Source organism: Berghia stephanieae, chromosome 12 (genome assembly GCF_034508935.2).
Source record: "Berghia stephanieae isolate SIO BIC M18660-M18661 chromosome 12, UCSD_Bste_1.3, whole genome shotgun sequence".
Lineage (NCBI taxonomy): Eukaryota > Metazoa > Mollusca > Gastropoda > Nudibranchia > Aeolidiidae > Berghia > Berghia stephanieae.
The window spans coordinates 31,984,246-32,007,015 of NC_088371.1; the positions used below are offsets into that span (position 1 = coordinate 31,984,246).

Consider the following 22,770-nt stretch of genomic DNA (forward strand, 5'->3'; position numbering starts at 1 on the left):
TTATTACAAAACCACCGAAAAACTTCTTTTACACATATTGCAATTCAAATGTTTCAAAATCGTGATAATTGAATTATAAACTTACACCACAGCCGAGATTTTGAGTCTCGTGAACATTTATTGCGGTTATAAGGACGAGCATAGAGTCACTAAACAAAGGAGAGGGCATTCGGTTCTTATGGCGTGCCAAATTAAAAGTAACGCCGCAATGAAATTCAGGGCTAACAGCAAACGTACTACGTATGTAATCGTCTACCCTTCCCTTCTGCCTATAGAGAGTATGCCGATGACGTCACGCAGATATCATCCACGGCTGCTTCCCTTGAAGTGAGACCACTGTAATAGAAGGGGGAATTAGATTTTTTTAAAACCTTGAATTGTGCAAATCAGGGTTGAAAGCATGAAAATTACATATGTTGTAGAATATGAAAAGTCCTGTAATTTATTCTATAGAACCATTCTGAGAGATCAGTATTAGTTGAGATACAAGCTTTCTAAGATTGGAAATTTTTGAAATGGAAGACAAAAAAATTCGTACATTTCTATTGTGAAAATAATCAAAACAAGACCCCAAGGTTGATTTACGTCATCCTTGGATTCCCATTGGTGGCTATTTTTAGCGTCAAACCGGATGTTTTTCTTTCACTAAACTTTCGATTCACGAACTATCCAAATTGTTTAATCTTATTCAGTTCGATCACCCGCCGCTGCGCTGTGAGGCCTTGAGCAAGTCACCTCACCCTAGCTCAATTTGCGGTGCTGCACTGACGCATGGGTTATTCCAGTCTTCCATTGGAACAGACCCTAGAGACAAATTTCCCCTATGGGATGAATACAGGGATTTTTTTTTTAAATTTGTTTAGGGAGCGACAGAAATATTCCAGCTAATAAGGCGATGGCGCTATCTTCTACACAAAGTGGACATAACGAACACAAAGGCAGATGAACAACACGACGATAAATAAAGACCTCAAGCGCATCGTTGACACAAAAGAACCGAAAAGAACCGAGATGCAAAAAGGATTTAGAATGCCTGAGATCCATCGTAGCAATGTAGAAAGAATCAGTAGAAAGAATGTTTGTTTGTTTTGTTTTTAAGGGTTTTACGACGTTTGCAACACATTAAGGTCATATCAGCACCAGTAAAAAGGAAGAAAATGGGATAGTAAAAAGTTCTAGAATTACAATTAAAACACACAAGAAAAGGTAAGACAAAAGGGAAATGGTTCAAATAGGGAACAGATGTAGATTCCAAGAGCACACTATCAAAGTACTTAGTTTAAGATCACCTAAAGTCTCATCTTGACACAAGCACAGGTCCCCACTAAGAGGAATACACTCAAATGTTTACAAATCATATATAATATATAAAATAAAACATAATACAGTCCATAAGAGAGAGAGAGAGATGATTAACAAGGAAAAAATTATCATCTCCCAAAACTTAATTTACAAGAAAAAAATATCATCTCGCAAAACTAACTATACATTTGACTGTTTCTCTCCCAGCTAGGCTAGGGTACCCGGACAAAACCAAGTAATTTCACCCCAAGACAAAGACAGAAAACATATTGGAAAAGAAGATAAAGGGGAATAGAAGACACCGTTAAGTGCCTTCCAGTCCACTATGGGAGGTCATAAACATCATCCAGTCAGTAGAAAGAACTCACTCAACAAATCAGAGAAGCTGCCAAAGCGTTCTAGTCCGAAGATTTAGAGGCGATGGGCAATAAGTCACGTCAGTCATATTTGTAGTATAATGTAGGAGTAAACAAGTCGATGGCGATGTGTGCTTATTTAAAGGTCTGATAATCCATATTGTTGTTATGGGCTCGTAGTTGTACCGTAATAGTAATTGAATTACTTTCACATACCGACGCAAACTGTTGTCCATTACAACAATGTTAAATCAAGCCCATGGTTGAGTTCGGCTATCAGACCTTACATAGCCTTGAATATAAAATGTAAGGTTAATTCGTTATATGGGGGGGGGGGGAATGAATAAAATGTCTTGCATTGATGAACAAAATCCCATTTCCCATCACTTTATTTCTAAATTCACTAATCAGGGTTCCATTGATCCCAACATAATACACATTAATTCAGAAAAGAGAGTGAGCAGGCACTTATGTTGATAATAACAAGGAATGAAGTGAGTTGGAAAGTGCCAGAAGACGACAGAGAATAAAAACTTCGCGGCGGCGATGGGGGCTCGAACCCGCGACCTTATTGGTAGGACAACTCCGCCTGGCCGGGGAGAGCGTGACTCTACCGTTTGAGCTATCCACCACCTTACTTAATGCATACCGTCTTGTGACTGTGGGTTATATTTATTACCAAAAAAAAATGAATATAAAAGCTTCAAAAAGGAACAAAATACCAAACATGAAACGTTTCGGGCTCAAAACCCTTCCTCAGTCAGCAACAAAGAAACTAAGATTTTATAAGCCAGTTTTTCTTCTCTCATGGCCTCGTCGACGTAACACCGTACAAAGACGGTTGGTCACAATGTTATAGTTCATGACGCAGATTTAAAACAAGTCAGATTTAACAGCTACATATATCTGAACATCGATATCAAAGGCTTCCTTTTGTTTTCTTGAGAGAGGACCTACCAACTTTCTCTGTCGTGGAATTTAGTAATGTTGTATTTATGTGTTTTTTTAAAATGTTTTTTACATGTTGTTGGCTGATGAGGGGTTTGGAGCCTGAAACGCTGTCGTGGAATTTAGTAATGTTGTATTTATGTTTTTTTTAAATGTTTTTTACATGTTGTTGGCTGATGAGGGGTTTTGAGTCTGAAACGTTCCGTGTTAGGTATTTTTGTTTATTACTTTCTACACTCCACAGATTCTAGCAGCTTATTATTACTTGATATGTACTACAAGTGTAAAAAGAAGTAGTCCTTCAGAGCCATTCGGCCCATGGAGCCGGAGTTTAAACCGGTTCGTTTCTATAGGGTGAAGCAGAAAATAGCAATTGCTTGCTACCCTCTGGACCAACAGCTTCAAGTAAAATGTAGAACGAGACATGACGTCTGTTAGGCGATATATCATTTTTTTTTCCGACAGAGACAACAGTGTTAACGGCCAGGTACTCATTTTACACCCAAGTACGGTGAGAGAATATGAGTAAGGAGCCTTTTCCAAGGACTCAACTATGCGCTGAGCGAGGCTCGAACCCAGGACCTTCCGATCCGAAAGTGAGTGTCATACCACAAGACCACATAGCCGGAAGGCATTTAAAAGATAAGTCCTATTTCAGCCTTAAATGAGATAGATAATGTCATGTGCTCCATGAATAGCCCGGTGGCTCTTGATAAAAAAAATGGCATGAAGTCTCTTTGGAGGTTAGCACATTAGAGTGAGCTTTATTTTGAAAGTACAGTGTATTTCCCTTTATAATCAAAATGGGAGACAACTATAAACGACAAGGGCAATATACTAACAATAATATAGGTAACAAATACAATTAACATAAAAGAATAGGGTCTAATAAGGGGACATCATTCATGACAAACTAACTCAATGAAAATATTAAATGATTATCTTCCTTTGATAATTCACACAATAATTATATAGAGTCTAGTATAAATAAAAGGCAATCATTACAGATTAGATTTTAAAAAACCTGAGTTGTGATTACCAATTGTGTCAATTACAGTGACCTGGTGCTGACGCGGTGCAGTCGAGATTTTTACTGACCCCCCCCCCCCCCCCTCCTATACTTTCAATCATCATCCAGTACAGAGCTCATCCTGGGGAAGCCTTCCGTAAGCTCCTCGTGCTAAAAGAAACAACTCAAGTATTCCTTTAATTAACCCTAAGAAAAAATACAACCTAGTATCTTTAACTAACCCTAATAAGAGGAGAAATAAACACCCTGAGACATTTATTAAGACCTATAACTAAGACTAATAGAAAAAATATATATATCTCCAACCTCGAGCTGACCCTAATAGAAAAGAAAACAAACCCTAGGACTGCTTCAATACTTCAACGACAAAATGGTGGCAGGGAACCAAAACAATGGTCACATGAGGAGATTTTAAACTTTCACTAATCTATCAAGGCTGTTGTTTTGTTTTTTGTTTTAAGGGTTTTACGGCGCTTGCAACACATTTGGGTCATATCAGCGCCAGTAAAAAGGAAGAAAATGGGATAGTAAAAAGTTCTTGAATTACAATTAAGGCACCAAAGAAGCAGATGTAGATTCTAAGAGCACACTCTCAAAGTACTTGGTTTGAGATCACCAAATGTTTCATCCAGATACAACCACAGGTCCACGCCAAGAGGAATACACTCAATTGTTTACAAATCATACATATGTAAAAGGGGAAAAAATACAGGGCATAACAGAGAGATTATTTACAAGACAAAAAAATGTCATCTCCCAAAACTCTAACTATACATTTGACTGTTTCCCTCCCAGCCAAGGTATCTGGCCACGACCAGGATAAAACAAAGTAATCTCATTCCAAGACAAAGACAGAAAGCATGTTGGAAAACAGATAAAGGGGAATAGAAGACACAGTATGTGCCTCCCTGCTCACTGTGGGAGGTCAGGAACCCCACACAGAATCTATCAAGATTTGTTCTATAGTTTTTTAAATGACAACTCATTCGTCTATAGTGTTTCATTCACCCTGTTTTGATGATAAAGGGTAAACCCAGAACATCCACATTATATTTTCGTATATTAAATTGAAGCTTACATTCAATTTCACATTGTTATTTATTTCTTCGAGCTTCGAGCAGGAACCTTTCGATTATATGTTATTGAGGACAGTGGTAGCTTGGTGACCAACTTTTCAGAGGGATAAAAAACAGATCATTCAAGCACACACAACCACTTTGGTCCATTATTCCAAGCCCAATTCCTCCCCTCCCCCTGGAATTGAGTAAGGAAAGGAGGGGTGCAGGAGGCAAAAATCTTCCTTAAAATCTAGGAAGAGATCATTATTGATCGAGTTGAACTCGTGGTAATAAAGATGATGTAGCAGTTGTGGTGTGATGTGGTCATGGATGTTGGACGGGTGATGTAGTGGTAGTTATTACTGTATTTATTTTCTCATGCTTTCTTACTCTTCTGCTGAAAAGACAAACCGTAACAGCTACGATTTTATGATTTTACAGTGACAGTTATCCACTATGGGGTCTCTTAAAATAGTCCTTTAGAGCCATTAGGCTCCTGGAGCCGGAGTTATCCCGTTTTCTTTAACGTGAAATGGACAATAGAAATTACTTGCTACCCTTTGGATACCTAGAATGCTGGTTATTATCGTAACGTACTTTCTGCTAACAGACCCAGCTATCCATTTGGGGAGACAGTCGGGTCAGATAAAAAATTCGACTGCACCTGGGATCAAACTCTGTCCCTTGGCGTGTAAAGCAAGTGCTTTAGTAAATGATCGACCATGGACCCCTAGTTTCTTAAAGTGACAAAAATTAATTAATTTTTTAAAAATTTTAAATTGAGCTCTTTATATAGCACAATATCCACTAAATGTGCTCAAAGTGCTTTACATAGTGTCCCTGACTAACAGCAACACGAGTACAGTGAGAGAATGTGAGCAATGAGTCTTTTCCAAGGACTCAACCATGCACCGAGTGAGGCTCGAACCCATGACCTTCCAATCTGAAAGCGAGTGTCATACCAATAGACCACATAGTGGCTCATATATTCATATTTCAGATCGTGTTAAATATAAATTCACTTTCTGGCAACTATTTCGTTTCAACATGTTACCACATTGAGGTAATGGGTCTCAAATTTAACCAGTTAACTGCAGGACTCTGGAAAAATATGTGTTTAAAAATTTGGCAAGGTAACTCGTCCTTCACATTTCGATCGATTTAAATGACCCTCATTTTGGCATAAAAGACACTCAAACCTGGGACTTCATAAAATCTTAGGTTTGAGAGCATTTTTGTTTCTGTTCTTTTTTTTTTTTTTGGGGGGGGGGAGGGGTTTGTTCGTTTGTTTGTTTGGTTTTTTTTTTGTTGTTTTTTTTTTCCAAGATTTAAATCGATCGATATTTGAAGGACTAGCTTACTGGTAACAGACACCGACATAAAGATCCTTGGATTACTGCCACTCCTTACCCGTAGGCAACAGTCACGACTCATTTACTTTTCAAAATATCACCACAGCCAAATTACCATAACATCCAAATTTCAGCCTAAACTTTTGACCCACGCCACTGACATAGTCCACCACATCCACTGACATACAAATATTCCATCCACAAAAACATCTCACAGGCATTCGAGTTTCTTCTTCCCCATAACAGCAAAGAAATGGAACAGCTTACTAGAAGAAATTGTGTTCAGGAAAGGCCATACATTTATGTATATGGTTTTTCTCCAGTATGTGTTCTGGTGTGCTCTTGTGCACTCATAATGAAATCCTTTCCACAAGAAACACATATAAATTGCCAAGTTTAGTTAGAAGGTCAATTTTTATCAAAAATAAGTTCTTGTCATAAAGGATTAAATCAACCCTTTTTGTACATAGTCGGGACATATCAACGCTTAAGTTCACTTCTAAATATTTTTTACAGCTAGTCAAGTTGAAAAAGTATGAAATTTGAGAAAAGTTGCTGGATACCTTTCCCAGACATCTGACCATAACTTCATGAACAATCAACCGATTTACTTCAAATAAAGATTAAAATGCTCTGGGGAGCATATTCTTTAAGAAAATGAAAACTAATGCAAATCCAAAATTTAAATGGCTTTTACCATCTTTGAACTGTGATAAGTCATTGTAAACTTATGACTTTTGACTGATGCCTCTTGGCTCCTGGCAAAGCATAGGGCCTCAACAGCACTCCTCAGCACAGACTTTGTCTCACTCCAGGTAAGATTGGAGACGGACAAATCTTGGTGAAGGCTGCTCCTCCAAGTCTGTTTTGGACGATCTTGTTTCCTCTTGCCCTGTGGGTTCCATTCAAGAGCCTGTTTGGTTATATTATAGGGCTCTTTCCGCAGGGTATGTCCAACCCATCGCTACTTTCTACGCCTGACCTGGACATCCATTTGTTCATTGTAAATTTGTAGTCCTGATAAATGCCTAACTTTAGGTAGGACATTTAAATGGTTTTTCTTGCTTATGAAATCAGATATGATTTTGTAAATGTGCATTCTCAGGTCAAACATTTATGGTTATTCTCCTGTATGAGTTCTAATGTGATCTTGTAAAGTTCTATTCTGAGTAAATGCCTTTCCACAAGTCTCACATTTATACGTCTTTTCTCCTGTATGGGTTCTGATGTGATCTTGTAAAGTTCTATTCTGAGTAAATGCCTTTCCACAAGTCTCACATTTATATGGCTTTTCTCCTGTATGGGTTCTGATGTGATCTTGTAAAGTTCTATTCTGAGTAAATGCCTTTCCACAAGTCTCACATTTATACGTCTTTTCTCCTGTATGAGTTTTAATGTGCATTTGTAAATTTGCATTCCAGAGAAATGCCTTTCCACAAGTCTCACATTTATATGGCTTTTCTCCCGTATGGGTTCTGATGTGATCTTGTAAAGTTCTATTCTGAGTAAATGCCTTTCCACAAGTCTCACATTTATATGGCTTTTCTCCTGTATGAGTTTTAATGTGTCTTTGTAAATTTGTATTCCAGAGAAATGCCTTTCCACAGGTCACACAATTAAATGGTTTTTCTTGCGTATGAATTCTAATGTGATCTTGTAAATGCGTATTCTGAGTAAATGCCTTTCCACAAGTGTCACATATATATGGTCTCTCTCCTGTATGAGTTTTGATGTGTCTGTATAAGTTTGTTTTACCAGTAAATGCCTTTCCACAAGACCCACATTCAAATGGCTTTTCTCCCGTATGAGTTTTAATGTGTTCTTGTAAATTTGAATTCTGAGTAAATGCCTTTCCACAAGTATCACATTTATATGGCTTTTCTCCCGTATGAGTTCTGATGTGATCTTGTAAAGTTCTATTCTGAGTAAATACCTTTCCACAAGTCTCACATTTATATGGATTTTCTCCTGTATGAGTTTTAATGTGTTTTTGTAAATGTCTACTCTGAGTAAATGCCTTTTCACAAGTCTCACATTTATATCGCTTTTCTCCCGCATGAGCTTTAAAGTGTTTTTGTAACTCTGTATTCCAGTTTTCTTCCCTATGAGTTCTGGTGTGTTCTTGTAAATGTCTATTCTGAGTAAATGCTTTTCCACAAGTATCACATTTAAATGGCTTTTCTCCTGAATGGGTTTTAATGTGATTTTGTAAATCTGTCTTCCAGATAAATGCCTTTCCACAGGTCACACATTTATATGGCCGTTCTGCAGTATGAATTCTTGTGTGATTTCGCAACTTCAAACTCAAAGAATTTTGAGATTCCTTATCATCTTGTGGCTTGTCTGTTGCATTCAAATCAAATCTTTGATCTCGTCTGTTGTGATTTGTGGAAAGATGTTCCAAAGTTGTATCAAGATTGTTCTGGAAATCAGTACCAGGCCTGTGCCATTCCACACAACTGTCTGTAGTTTTATCCACGTCAATTTCAACAAGAAAGTCTTCATGGAGTCCATCATTCAAAGACTGGTCACAATCGTTAACATTGTTGACATCTGTTTAATAGATATTGTAATATAATAATGAATTGATACAGCACACAGAATCCACAGAGTGCTCTAAGGCACTAAAAAAAAACCAAAAAAACTTGAGATTTTATATAGCGCAATATCCACTAAACATGCTCAAAGCGCTTTACAAGGGGTGCCTAGCCAACAGCAATACGTAACATGTAGGACGTGACATGACGCTTGTTAGGCGATATTACATATTTTTCCGACAGAGACAACGCTGTTAACGGCAAGGTACTCATTTTACACCTGAGTACAGTGAGAGAATGTGAGTAAAGAGCATTTTTCAAGGACTCAACTATGAGCGAGTCCAAACCCAGGACCTTCCGATCCAAAAACGAGTGTCATACAACAAGACCACACAGCAGCACTACACATACAAAAGCCAATAGGTAACAAAAAACACAAATACTATTACTATTCAAAACCATGTCTGAATCGGAATGTTTTCAAAAGTTTCCCAAAATTACTGAGCTTGGGGGCATCTTTGATTTCTTTATCTAATTTGCTCTATACTTTTGAGGCCCCAACAGATAAAGACTTTTCAGCTATGGGAATATTAATCAATCATTAATTTTGGGATCGGAGTGGTCCAGCAAGTGTAAATAATTTAAGAAGCCCCAAGGGACAATGTCATATTCTTACTCCCCCTACCCCCCACACACACACACACACACAAAAAAAATCCTAAATAATTATAGTGATAAATTATGTCCAGTGATAGAGTTAAATAATTATGTGTATTGTGAATATAACATTATAGAACAGATAAACGGCTTATTTTCAAGATATTCACTACATCGTTAGAACCAAAATATAGGTTGACTGTGATAGAGAATATTCCAAATGTTGAGATTTATCAAATGATGAGCTTACAAACCTATACACAACCAAAAAAAAGTAAACAAAAAAATAAAATAAAAAACTGGACAGATATTCAGTGGATATCAAGCACATCATTAAAATACCTTGTACAGTCTTCAAGTCCATGGACGTAACCTCTGACCCCTGACCACTGGAAGAGACTGGCCCCTCACAAATTGTTTTACAACTCTGGTCTCCTTTGTTGACATTGCAGGGTTCCTGAAAAAAAGGAAGAGAATAAAGAATAATGACCAACAGGTACAAGCACCCGTGGGTCAGTACCGACCAATAACCACCCTGAAAATGAAAAGATATCACAAAGCTACAGATTATTTAGACCTTTTTCAGGTTAGCTACTTTTAGTGTAACAATCTGGCCAAAATGAACACCCAACTTTGGAATATGAGGATCTTAAATGATTTTCTCTTAAATTCTGTGGATCCCAGGAAGAATCCCACCTTTGTCTCTTTGCAAAGAATAAACTATCAATTTAAACTTTATTATTATTATTATTATTATTATTATTATTATTATTATTATTATTATTATTATTTTTATTATTATTATTATTATTATTATTATTATTATTATTATTATTATTATTAAAAGCGTCATGATAAAGTTAAAGTTGATCACAGACAGACGAGTGCAGAGAGAAATGAGGAAATGTTTTATTTTTATCAACTCTGAAAATGGTAAATTTATGTGTCCAATCTCTCTTTTTTTTTATTTGTAATCATCATCCTCATTTTGTGTTTTGTTTTTTTGTATCTATTTTATGAATGTAAAGAGACTAGAGCCTATTGTATTTGAGAGTACTGCCCTTTACAAATGTCATTTATTATTACAGTCCAAACTGGTATTCGGGATGCTATTAAATTGGGACAGCCATTTTATTGAGACAAATCCTTGGAAACGAAATTTTTTTCTATATAAAAATAAAAAGTCAGACCCTTTCCAATTCCCAGCAGCTTAATTGAGACAGCCCGCCGCTTAATGGGGACAATTGTGACAAGGATCGTCCCCATAAAAGAGCTTTTTCAATGTCTTCAATCATTTAAAACTGTGATTCATACAATGCAAATTAGTCAAACGGGAGAGTCAACCTGGGGGGAACAATAGAATTTACCTGTATCCCCTGTTAGTGTCTATCGCGACAGCCCATCGAGTGTGTGGTCGAACCGTTCATCATAGTCATGACAGAGATGTGAACAATAGAATTTACCTGAATACCGAGTCAGTGTCATCAACCACACATGGTCATGAGTCAATGGCCATGATGCCAGGTTTGCAGGACAACTGACGAATGGTGTGATGGGTAATGAGTGATTGCTTTGTTTGTTCAAGGCTGTCACCACCAAATGGTTTGTTTGTTCAAAGAGACGAATGGGTAGACAATGCATTCTTAATTCGTTGGTTACTTATGCAACCATTATGAGTGTCATATTAGTTAATTGTTTTGTGCAGTTAGATTTGTGTCTCATCGTTAGAGGTAGATTAAGGTGTCATTTGTTTTTCATTAAGACGTGAAATGTCACTGTCTGATAAACGTTGTTGCATTAACTGACATACAAAGTGATCTGAAAAATTGCCAATTCCATGACTACCGCTTAATTGGGATGATTCGTCGGGACCCGATCCGTCCAAATAAACCGGTTTGGACTGTATTATCATTATCACCATCACCATCATCATCATCATTACGGACAACAGATAAAATATAGAACATTATCTCACCTTACACTGTGTCCCCAGTGATGACGTCTCAGAAGACAGGTCTGCTGTTACAGTGTCTTCAAGTTTAATTCTAACACTGTCATCAATGCTTTGTGCATAGACATCATTAAATTGTGAAAAGGTTTGGAAAGAGTTCTCTGCCTTACCGTCTTTATCTTCAAGTTTAAAACTAACATTAGAGACTCTGCCTTGCTGTCATCTTCAAGCATAACATTGACACCAGAGAATTGTGAATAAATGTGGGAAGACTTTTTTACAGATTTAAGTTTAATATTGACATCACTGAACTGTGAAAAAGGGAGGGACGAATTTTCTACTTGGATGTCTTCATCTTCAAGTTTAACATTGACTTGCATGGTCTGTGGATGAGACTCCATTATATATTTACAACTTCTACTTCAACCAATTCAACACCTACATCAGAAGACTGGCATAAGGTTTCTGGTGATGTTTTAGTTTCCATAAGATTTTTAAAGGATGGCATGGAATCTTCTGGTGCTCCAACATCTTCCAATCCGATATCTGAGTGTGATGTCTTGGAACATGTTAAATCTTCAGGTGACAGCCCCTCACATATGTCTGGTTCTATTGTACAAGACTCCTCCATCTTTACTTCTCTCTGAAAGATTTAAGAAAAGACACTGGGATAATAAAAATAAATCACAAGAAATGTTTGAAACAATAAAAAAGATGTGTTATGAGTGCTTGTTTTGTTTATTATGCTAGTCTGATGTGTCTTTCATTATTCTTTATTCTTTTCATCTAGAAAAGGCTAGAGACATATACGTGTAATCATCAATTTCTAAAGGCTGTGTCTAGGAAAAATCAAATCTCTGATTGAAAACTATGCCGAAGAATAACAAGATGGTGGCTCAAATTTTAATCCCCATTCACCAGGCATATCAGACTAATTTTGCAAAAGATGCAAAACAGGGCATAGAACGCACACCCAATTTAGCAAGTTTAGGAAGAACCAATGTCTTAATGATGGCACCTGTCAATTGTACTGAAAATTAAACTGGTGATTGGTACTCCCAACCCCCATGCCCCTCCCTCTTCCCTTCCCAAAACTTATCTGGCATGGTAGTTTTTTTCATCGCTTGCAGCCGTTGTGGCCGCAAAAAAAAATACATAATATCACTGATTTGCATTGCGGCCGCAAAATCTGCAATTTTTTGCAAAATCTGCAAATTTTCGAGATTATGCAAAGAAAAAAAAAAACAATATTTTTTTTAAAGGCAAAAAAAGAAGAAAGAAAGACTTTTTTTTTTCCTTTTAACTTGATAGCTCGTGTAGGACATGAAAGATAATTAATCAAGAGTAGTTTCTTTTTTACTATCTCATTTTCTTCCTTTTTACAGGTTCTGATATGACCTTACATTTGTTGCAAGCGCCTTGAAACCCTTAAAAACAAACAAATACTGTCCTCTTTCATGAACTAATTATGGGTTTTTAGGAAAATTAACCACAAATTTTGCTGTTATCCTTGCAAAATTTGGGATTTTAGTTTGCAAAAAACCGCGCTGTCAGACCAATAGACTTTTTAAAAACTGGCCTCCCGAACTCCACCCCTCTCTCCACACTGATTTTGTTACCCCCCCCCCCCCCCCCCCCCCCCCCCTTCTTTCAGGGTCCGAAATAATTCTAAAAATACAAAATATGCAATATGTGGCAACCTGTAAGCTAGAGCAAGATTACTCCACTTGGCAGAGTCCACTTTTTTCTAGAAGTGCCTGGCAGGAGCTAATGTGGCCTATAACTGAAATATGAGACATGAATTACAGCCTTGACCACATGCCCATCAGTGGTGAACCACCCAATTTTATCAATTTTTTAAAAACGCAAAGGCTACATTCATAGCGTCCTGTATGTAGCCTGCAAGATTAGGCCAGACTAGGTTTACAGCAGGGCTGCCAGATGGACGCGTGCATGCCCAAATTGACAAAAATTAGAATCATGTTTCTATTATTTATATTCATTTATTTCATTTGTTAACGTTTTTCCCAGTCTAGGCAATTTTATGATAACCAAAACCAAAGAGTTTTTCAAGTCGGTCAAAGTGTATGTTGACTTTGGTCATTTGATTTCCATTTGGCCACTTTTGAAGTCAAAATTGGTAACAAGTAACTTTGACCATCTGGCAGTTTACACTCATGGCCAACAAAAAGGTATGAATCTATGAGTATGAGAAGAGGTTGCGCAAACATTGAGATCATGAGAGGAAACAAAGTTGTCATCACTCAGCCCCTTTTGTTTTTAGCAAGATATTTTTATCAGTAGTTCTCACTAAATTGTATTAATCAGGCTATAAACATTCAAGGTTACACATAGTTTTGTGTATTGGTACGTTTTCACCAGCTGGATGAGTATTTTAACTTAGTGCAAAGCATGAATACTTGTAGAGTAGCTACATCACAGTTTCTGTCTCTAGTCTTTACAGCCGTGTTCCCATATTCGTCGAAACACAGATTTGACAATCTTTTCCAACTGTCCTGTGTTGTTCGTCGATTGCGTGTTGCATTGTAATTGCTTTAATTTTATTTCATCTTCCTATCAAATCATCATTTGGTATCAGTTATATTCACATTTTAAAGTTCTGAATAAAGTAAGAAGTTCAATGAGTTAAATCCTGACAATCAGAGAGAGAGAGAGAGAGAGAGAGAGAGAGAGAGAGAGAGAGAGAGAGAGAGAGAGAGAGAGAGAGAGAGAGAGAGAGAGAGAGAGAAAGAAGAAGAGAGAGAGAGGAGAGTAGAGTGAGAGAGAGTGAGAGAGAGAGAGAGAGAGAAGAGAGAGAGAGAGAGAGAGAGAGATGGAGAGAGAGGGAGGGGAGGAAAGGGGGTGATAAAGTTATACAAATGGTAGAGGCTATTCAGACTAGAGTCTGAATTGTCTCCCGTGGCTATTCGGACTCAAACTCCAATGCCAATGTGCAATCAAAAAGTTCTTCAGATTCAAGTATGAACATCCTAGTCTTCCGTGACAAAAAAGATGTTTTTTTTGTTTTTGTTTTAAATTTCAATTTATTGTAATTTTAATTTTAATTATTGACAATTCCATAAAAATTGATGCAAATGACAATAATAATGATATAGTTACTATCATCAACAAGTCGTCGAAACCCGCATTATTTGGCGAGAAAGAAAAAATCATCAATCAATTGGAAGTCCATTAGAAATTTAAAAAGAAACTAGTTAAAACCTTTCAAAAGGAGCAAAAGTCAGTCAAAGGAACAGGTGTAAAGGGAAAGCTTTTCTAACAACTTTACACGATGTCCAAATAAAATCAGGAATTACAGACAATGATCCATCTGAAGTCTGAAGTAGGGATATCAATCAATTGAAGTCTGAAGTAGGGATATCAATCAATTGAAGTCTGAAGTAGGGATATCAATCAATTGAGTCAGTCTGATAATATGGGCAAAACAGAATTTTCTCTGAACTCTTCTTTTGCTTCAATCAGTCACTCTTTGCCCATCACTGCCCAAACTGTGTCCCCCTGTGTTTGCATTGAAGTTGAGTTCGAACAGCCATGGGGGACTATTCAGACTCGAGTCTGAATTGCCACTGCATACGAATCGTCAGTCCAAATTATGTCGTAATAATAAGCTCAAAGTGGTTTAGCAAAATTTTTGAAAGCCAGAACTTTCCTTCCCATTAAAGTTGTCATACAAGCTGCGTTTTCAATTTATTTGCACTTCTTGATTTTTCCATTTTATTAAATTAAACTGGATTTTAAAAAAACAAAAAACAACTCATTATGCAACATCTTGTCAAAATTTCAATTGTATGTAATCAGTGTTCCTATCCCTTTCGTGTGATATTGGTTTCAAATGCTAGAGTTACATTTAGAATGTTTATTATAAACTGCCTATTTACAGTTTAGTGTCAGAGTCAGAGAACAACGGAGTATAACAAAGCCAAAAACCACAATCTGCGGCAAGTTTTCCTGCTAATAAGTATCTAGTACTCTGGGAAAAAAAAAGAAAAAAAAAAATCAAAATGCTTGAACTTGAGGATGTAACCTAGATAAATTATAATGCGCTTATGATTCTCTATCTGACTCTACTCTAATTCAAATTCGTAAGGCTAGAGGGACCCGCCACATGATAATATGGGAGGCCTTCCGAAAGCTCCTCGTGCTAGCATTTCTTTCAATTTGTCATTTTAAAAACTCTAGAACAAGCCTTGATAGATTGGTTAAAGTTAAAACTTTCCTAATACGACTATTGTTTCGGTTTTCCGTTGCCATTTTGTTTTGTGAAGTATTGAAAGCAGTCCTATGGTTTGTTTGTTTTCTATTACTATCTAATAGAGTTAGCTTGAGGTTGGAGGGTTTTTTTTCTGGGTTAGTCATAAGTCTTAGTAAATGTGCTAGGGTGTTCGTTTTTCCTATTAGGGTTAGTTAAAGGTACTAAGGTTTCATTTTTCCTAGGGTTAGTTGAGGGACAATTTGAGTTGTTTCCCTTAGCACGAGGAGCTATCGGAAGGCCTCCCGATATAATATAAAGTGGAAAAGCCACTTCGATATAAATTGTTTCAAAAACTGTAAATCATTAAAACATTTTCTTTTTCCTTAATTTACAAACCACCAATATTTTAATTTTACATCTCAGGGTTTTTGTGTGCGATAGAATTGAATAAGTAAATCTTTGTGTTGTGATTTGTGGTTGAGCATAAACTTAAAAATATGAGTTTGAGTAATTTTTACTCCCTGTCTGCGGGGTTTGAATTGACAACGATAGGTGGTATGTATGGATAGGTTACTTACTCATGAGTATCAAACTATCAAACAATAATATAGGCTCTCACAACAGCAACATTCAGGGGCTTTTGTTTATATTTGAATAAAACATTTTTATTTTTAGGGCCATTTTCTTTTCGCTGTGATTATCCCCAGACAGGTGTCTGGGGATAATAAAAATTTGTTATCCCCAGACTCCTGTCTGGGGATAACAAATATTTATTATCCCCAGACGCATATTTGAAACTCCGCTCTTTTAAACATTCCAGAATATGGAATGTTTGCAGATGCACATAGAAATAAGGAAAGTTAATAAAATATCTATAAAAACATAAAATTAACCAACATTAAAATCAGTTGTTACTACATATATACAATATGCGTCGACTTCGAAGTTGGTGTCATGGCCGAATGGTTTAGTCGTCTGGCCTGGAAGTTTGACCATAATCGACGTTACGGGTTCGAATCCTGGTAACGTCACTTTTTTTTTTTTTAAATTCCGTCTTCTTTTACAGAACGTTGAAAGGGATAAATGTCCCATCCATCCTCCCCCCCCCACCTCTTTTTTAATTATTAAACTCTCTCTCTCTCTCTCTCTCTCTCTCTCTCTCCTCTCTCTCTCTCTCTCTCTCTCTCTCTCTCTCTCTCTCTCTCTCTCTCTTGTTTTTTTCTAGTTTCTAGCAAATATATTCGTCCCCACTCCGATCTCAAATAGTGTCTTAAAAGAATAAATAATTAAAAAGCAAACAAACAGAAATTTTCAGAGAGCGACCAAATGGTCAGATAGAGGAGAAAAAAAAAACAATAATTGTTTTAAAAATTAAAACAATAATTGTTTTAGAAATAAAAACAATTTAAGAAATTCATGCTCAGACACGGAACATTTACATAAAGGTTTAGCAAACAAAAAAACTCAAAGGTTTAGGTCAAAATATAAAAAAAAAAAGAAAAAGAGAGATTTCCCTCGGAGCAGGGAATAGTGTTAACAATAATAATAACAATAATAATAATAATAATAATAATAATAATAATAATAATAATAATAATAATAATAATAATAATAATAATAATAATAATAATAATAATAATAATAGTATGATAATAAGAGTATTAATAATAAAAATAATACTATTATTGATAATAATATAATAATGATTATGATGGTAATAGTAATAATAATAATAACAAATATTACAATTATTATTATTATTATTATTATTATTATTATTATTATTATTATTATTATTATTATTATTATTATTATTATTATTATTATTATTATTATATCATCATTGACCAAAACAAAAAATACAATAATAGATCTAGAGCAAATTAAATAATGAAATAATATTATCGGAGAAATAAAAAATTCAACTGATTAAAAAAAAACTCTTGCTCGGAACTCGGAACAAAAGGGAAAACAATGAAAATCAATTGGGAAGAAAGAAAGAAAAGTAAAAAAAAAAAAAATGAGTGGGGGGGGGGGGGGGGGGGGGGGTCGGCGGACAGGGTCGAATCTGTGCAGCTAAAAGGAGTAAAATGAAAGGTGGCCTTACCCACTGAGCTGCCTATCCACACCGCTATCGGAATATTTTAAATTCATATATGAGCTAAACATATTTCCACCATTTTTGCGTCCTTGTTTTGGTAGTTATTTTCATCTCTGATTCGAATAAAAATATGTTGTTGGATCTAGTTTTGTGGACGTGTGATACTAAATTGTATTGTCTTGTGCGAAGCAGACAGGAAAATAACAGGTGTGGGTTTTGGGTTTGGGGCGAACAACACCATGGCCTAGGATTTCGTCCGTGACATAAAAATTATTCCCGGTCGTCCCCAAAATTGTGGCCAGAATGAGCAAATTATAGAAACAAGAGATGATCAATAAAGTTAACAGGTAGGTGGTAATGAAAATTTTAATGGTTGGTGGACTATGAACAGATTTGATGATTAACAACTTTCTTCCTGGTTGAAAATAAAAAGTCGAATTGCCAGTTTGACGTTTTCAGATCAAAGTAACAAAAGAAATTTCATTGATCCATTTGCTTTAAGATATTTTTTTAAAAAAAAGAGCTGGATTTGACATTTGATCACTATTTACTTTCATCTTGTGTTAAATATCACTTGATATATTAACTGTTTTGGGACACAACCACTAGTATTTTTTCCAGAATATTTGGTATTTTTCACGCCTAGTTTGGCATTTTGCATAAAATCTTTCTGCCCACTTGCTACATGCGTCTGGGGATAGTATCCTCAGACAGGTGTCTGGGGATAACGAATTTTTAGTATCCCCAGACAGGTGTCTGGGAATAATGACAGCCTTTTCTTTTACAAGGGGACACTAGAGTTGGGTTTATCGATTGCTTTTATTCGATCAAGGCTCGAGCCCCAATCCAGGATAATTATTCGAGCAGCATACTCGAAAAGCGAGCGGTAGGCGAATCTGGAATAATTTCTAACAGTACTTCTTCTTCTTCTTCCATTAAGATGGCCGTCTTTTCAGTAACAGGGGTTTTAGAAAGAAGCAGAGAGCGATTTTTTGAAGCCATCAGTCGAAAGGCTTGTTTACAAGTGGTTGGTAGGGAACACAGACTAATCTGTGGTAGGGAGTTCCAAAGTCGGATACAGGAGGCCTCCCGTAAGCTCCCAGACGTAACATCTCTTTCAATTTTTATTTTCACCGTGGATCTTTTGTCGGGATTAATTATTCAATTTGTAGATTGTATATAGTGGCATCTTAAAAACTTTGATAGATTAGTGAAAGTTTCAAATTTGCCAATGTGACCGGTTTCGGTTCTCCGCCGCCATTATGTCAGTTGAAGTCCAAGTTTGTTATTTCTGCTAAAGTTAGCTTGAGGTCTCCCGACGATACTGATTTAGTTTAGAAATCGACTAATACCCCCCCCCCCCAAAAAAAAAGAGAAGAAATAACAGATAAGCAAATCTCTGTGGGTAATTTTCAAAACGCACGTAACCATCTTGCAGTCCTAGTCATAACCCGCCGTTGACAAATCAGCTGCGGCGAACGAGAAACAGTTGTATTTTTTTTTTTTTTTTTTTTTTTTTTTTTGTTTGTTTGTTTTTTGTTGTTGTTTTTTGTTGTTTTTTTTTTGTTTTTTTTTTTTTTTTTTTTTCGTTTTTTTTTTTGTTTCTGTTTTGTTGTTTCTTTTTTTTCTTTGTTTTTTGTTTGTTTATTTGTTTGTTTGTTTGTTTTGTTTTGTGGTTGTTGTTTGTTTGTTTTTTGTTTTGTTTTTTCTCAAACGAATCGGTAGCTGCTTTTTTAAACGATATGCCAGAACGAATATTCCTTGGCTCAAAGATTCGGTTGATTGCAGATGACAGTCTATTATACAGACAAAAAAATCGGAAAAAGACAACAACAGGACCTCGTGAACCTACAAGAATGGAAAACGAGTGGAAAATGGAGCTCCATCTCAAAAAATGTCAAGTCATCCGAACAACCAATAAAAGGAGGACAATGACTACACAATCCTCAATCCACTATGAAAAAGTGAAAACTGAAACAAAGGCCGATTACTGGGCATAACAATCGACGACAAGTTAAGATGGAACCCACAAATTGAAAATATATGCAACAACGCCAATAATACCATTAGCTTTCTACGTCGAAACCCATCATCATGCCCCACATGAGTGAAAGGAAAGTGCTACAAAGTATTTATAAGACCTGTTTTAGAATACAGCAGCAGCATATGGGGCCCGGTTACATTAATAATAATAATAATAATAATAATAATAATAAATTAATAATAAATAATAATATAATAATAATAATAATAATAATATAATATATAATAATAATAAAATAATATAATAATAATAATAATAATAAATAATAATAATAATAATAGATCTTTATTGTCCATAAATATGGCAATTTGTCATTTAGTTACACTTGTCATAACGTTATATGATAACTATAACATTGAACAGACACCTCACTCCTACCCATTCTCTCTCTCTCTCTCTCTCTCTCTTCTCTCTCTCCTCTCTCTCTCTCTCTCTCTCTCTCTCTCTCTCTCCCTCTCTCTCTTCCTCTCTTTCTTTAACGCATGCGACATACACAACATTAACATATTCATTTCATTTTCAATTCGTTACATTCTTGGCAATTCAACACCAAATATTATCATCATTATCAATTGGTCACTTCATCTAGCCTAACATTAAACAAATTAATCAGTCAATCAGTCAACGCATGAATCCTTGGTTTTGCTCTACCATATGAAATATTCAACATTTTTATTGCTGATAGAATGAACGTTGATTTATACTTGTTAGTTCCACATTTAATCTGACAAAAACTTCTCCCAGATGGCAAAAGACCAAATTCATGGTATAAAATATGTTTTTTTATTGTTGGTAATTGAGAATGCTTTCCTTTCTATTGCTTTTCCATGAATTCTTTCTACTTCATCAACAGGATGGTTTATTATTTTTGATGCCTCTTTGTAATTCTAAATCATCATACAACGCTTTATATAATATTAAGCGATAAGATAGAAATGATTCAAAGAAGGGCCTGTCTATTTGTCGGTAATGATTACACCCGACAACACAAAGTAAACGCCACGATGGAGCATTTAAACTGGACCCCACTTATTGAATGGAAAAAGACGCAAAAGCTCAATATGTTGTTCAAGGGCCGACGAAGAACGAATACCATTCATATTAATATTCTTATAAACCACTGAAGAAAAAAAAAAACGCATATGCTCTGCCAGATTCCAGAATCAATTTGCACAAACAGTCGTTTTTCCCCAATACCACTCGCGCATTGAACAGCATCCCTGAAAATGTCGGAGCAACCAATACCCCGACAATATTCTATAGTTATCTCTAGCAGTTTAAAACCAAAAGGTGTATATGACGTCAATGCCACCCCACCACACCTAGTTGCGTCAATCATCATCACATGAAGCTGCAACTATTTTGGATTGGATTAGAATCACTGCTTGGTGATGTCAGCTGCTCATTCATATACGATTCGACGACCACCCACTCGAACAGCTCGTTACCCGTTCGACCTAAGACGGAGACACGGACTCTAAAACTTTAGATACTTAGGCAGGTAGTTTGAGCACTACTCATCCATTTTCTTTCTCTCGGTCTCATTTCGCAATTTTCGCATTTTAAATAGACCATATACAGAGCTGCCTACTTGAAATTTCAAAAACTAGTAGTTTCCAAGTGAAAAAAAATAAAAATTCACTGTAAATATCTCAATAAATAAATAATTTGCCCTCAGCATGATCCAAAAATTCTCCAAAGTCCTGAATATAAGATCTAAGGAACTAAACTTTCCTATTTAATAAGATTTATTGTGTCTAAGAAGAGAATGTTGTTCTGAAGCTGGAGCCAAAAGCATTTCGTACCTAGTACTAAGCAGGTCTTCCTTAAATAACTTTTCTTCAAATTTTGACTCTTTTCTTAGGGAGAATAAAAGACTTTAAGTTTGTCATCATGACAAAATATTATATGCATAGTCAGTTGTTGAGGTTGAGGGATAAGCAGGGTGGCAGTAGAGACACAGAAGAGAGAGAGAGAGAGAGAGAGAGAGAGAGAGAGAGAGAGAGAGAGAGAGAGAGAGAGAGAGAGAGAGAGACTATTTTGTCTGAATATGGAATACTTAATGAACTCGGGATTATGCTGTCTTTTTCTGGGGTTTTTTGTTTGTTCTTTTTCAATATGAATTACGTTCTAATGAATTTTATGTTTAAAAACACAATAATTTGAATTGAGATGCAACCAAAAATATGTGACATAAAGCCTGGATAATTCTTTCTTTTAGATAAAAGCCACGTCTCTACAATCTCTATTTGAAAGACGAGATTTTTACCACTAAAAAAAAAAAAAAAACCAGACCAGGGTTGCCAGATAATTTTCAGGCATTCTGCCAACTGGATTTAATAAATCTGCCAAATACCACAAAAATCTGCCAAACCGTACTATTTATAGTACCCCCTTTGAAAACTCGTCAGTTTTGTTAAACAAAAAATTCGCATGGCCGATGTCATAATTATTTTTTTTTCATTTCCAAGTTTTTAAAAATCACTAATACATAAAAATTGCCACGGAAAACGTGGAGTAGACCTATCATCATCATATCTTGTCGCGCCAGTGAGTCAGCCAGTCCCGGGCAGTCTGGTTGTATTCCCTCAGGTCAGCATTGGTGCAGTGAGGTCCCAGCGAGCATTCGGACAGGATGTGGTCCATGGTCTGACTGGGGTGACCGCATGGGCATTCAGTGCCCGGTGAGATTTTCCATTTAAAGAGGTTGGTGGCGGTGTTTCCCACCTTTGCTCTAGCTCTGTTCAACGCCGCCCAATCTTTTCTCTTGAGGTCTGTGCCTACTGGGAGCTTTTCTGTTGGGGGCTGGAGGGCACCGTTTGCTGTCTTGTCCCATTCTACCCATTTGTCCAGGCGGCAGAATGCTGAGTGGTCTGGGTGAAGGCTCTCTACTGTGAGGAAGCTTTTCCTTGATTTGAGCCTGCTTTTGGGGCAATTGTGGTCATGAAGGGGGTGTCTCTGGTCCATTTCCTGTTTGTATTTTTGTATTTGGGCATGAGTTTCCCTCCGGATGTGTGGTGGGGCTATTCCTGCTGCACGGTAGACCATTGGTAATGGTGTTGCTCTCAGCTGGCCCGTTACGATCCGGCAGGCGTTGTTGGGCTCGGTGTCTAGCTTGGAGGCATGGCATGATCGGGCCCATACAGCTGAGCAGTACTCCACAGTTGAGTAGTTGAGGGCCAATGCTGTGGTCCTTAGAGTTTTAGGGTCAGTTCCCCAGT

At 36.5% G+C, this 22,770-nt stretch overlaps 1 protein-coding gene across 4 annotated transcripts; it reads right to left on the reverse strand.

The window, feature by feature from the left end:
* Nucleotides 1-3,342: 3,342 nt before the first annotated feature.
* Nucleotides 3,343-16,147, reverse strand: LOC144958174 (uncharacterized). 4 transcript variants are annotated; one of them, XM_078889950.1, is made up of 5 exons: nucleotides 15,983-16,147; nucleotides 11,634-11,834; nucleotides 9,583-9,697; nucleotides 7,417-8,599; nucleotides 3,343-7,250 (listed from the first exon to the last, which is right to left on the reverse strand). In XM_078889950.1, the coding sequence occupies exons 2-5, from the start codon at nucleotides 11,820-11,822 to the stop codon at nucleotides 7,148-7,150; spliced, it is 1,590 nt and encodes a 529-aa protein (XP_078746076.1). In that variant the 5' UTR covers nucleotides 11,823-11,834; nucleotides 15,983-16,147; the 3' UTR covers nucleotides 3,343-7,147. The 4 variants fall into 4 exon arrangements, with proteins under 4 accessions (XP_078746076.1, XP_078746077.1, XP_078746074.1 ...); XM_078889951.1 differs by having other exon boundaries at nucleotides 3,343-7,223; nucleotides 7,392-8,599; nucleotides 15,983-16,127; XM_078889948.1 differs by having other exon boundaries at nucleotides 3,343-8,599; nucleotides 15,983-16,130.
* Nucleotides 16,148-22,770: the final 6,623 nt, after the last annotated feature.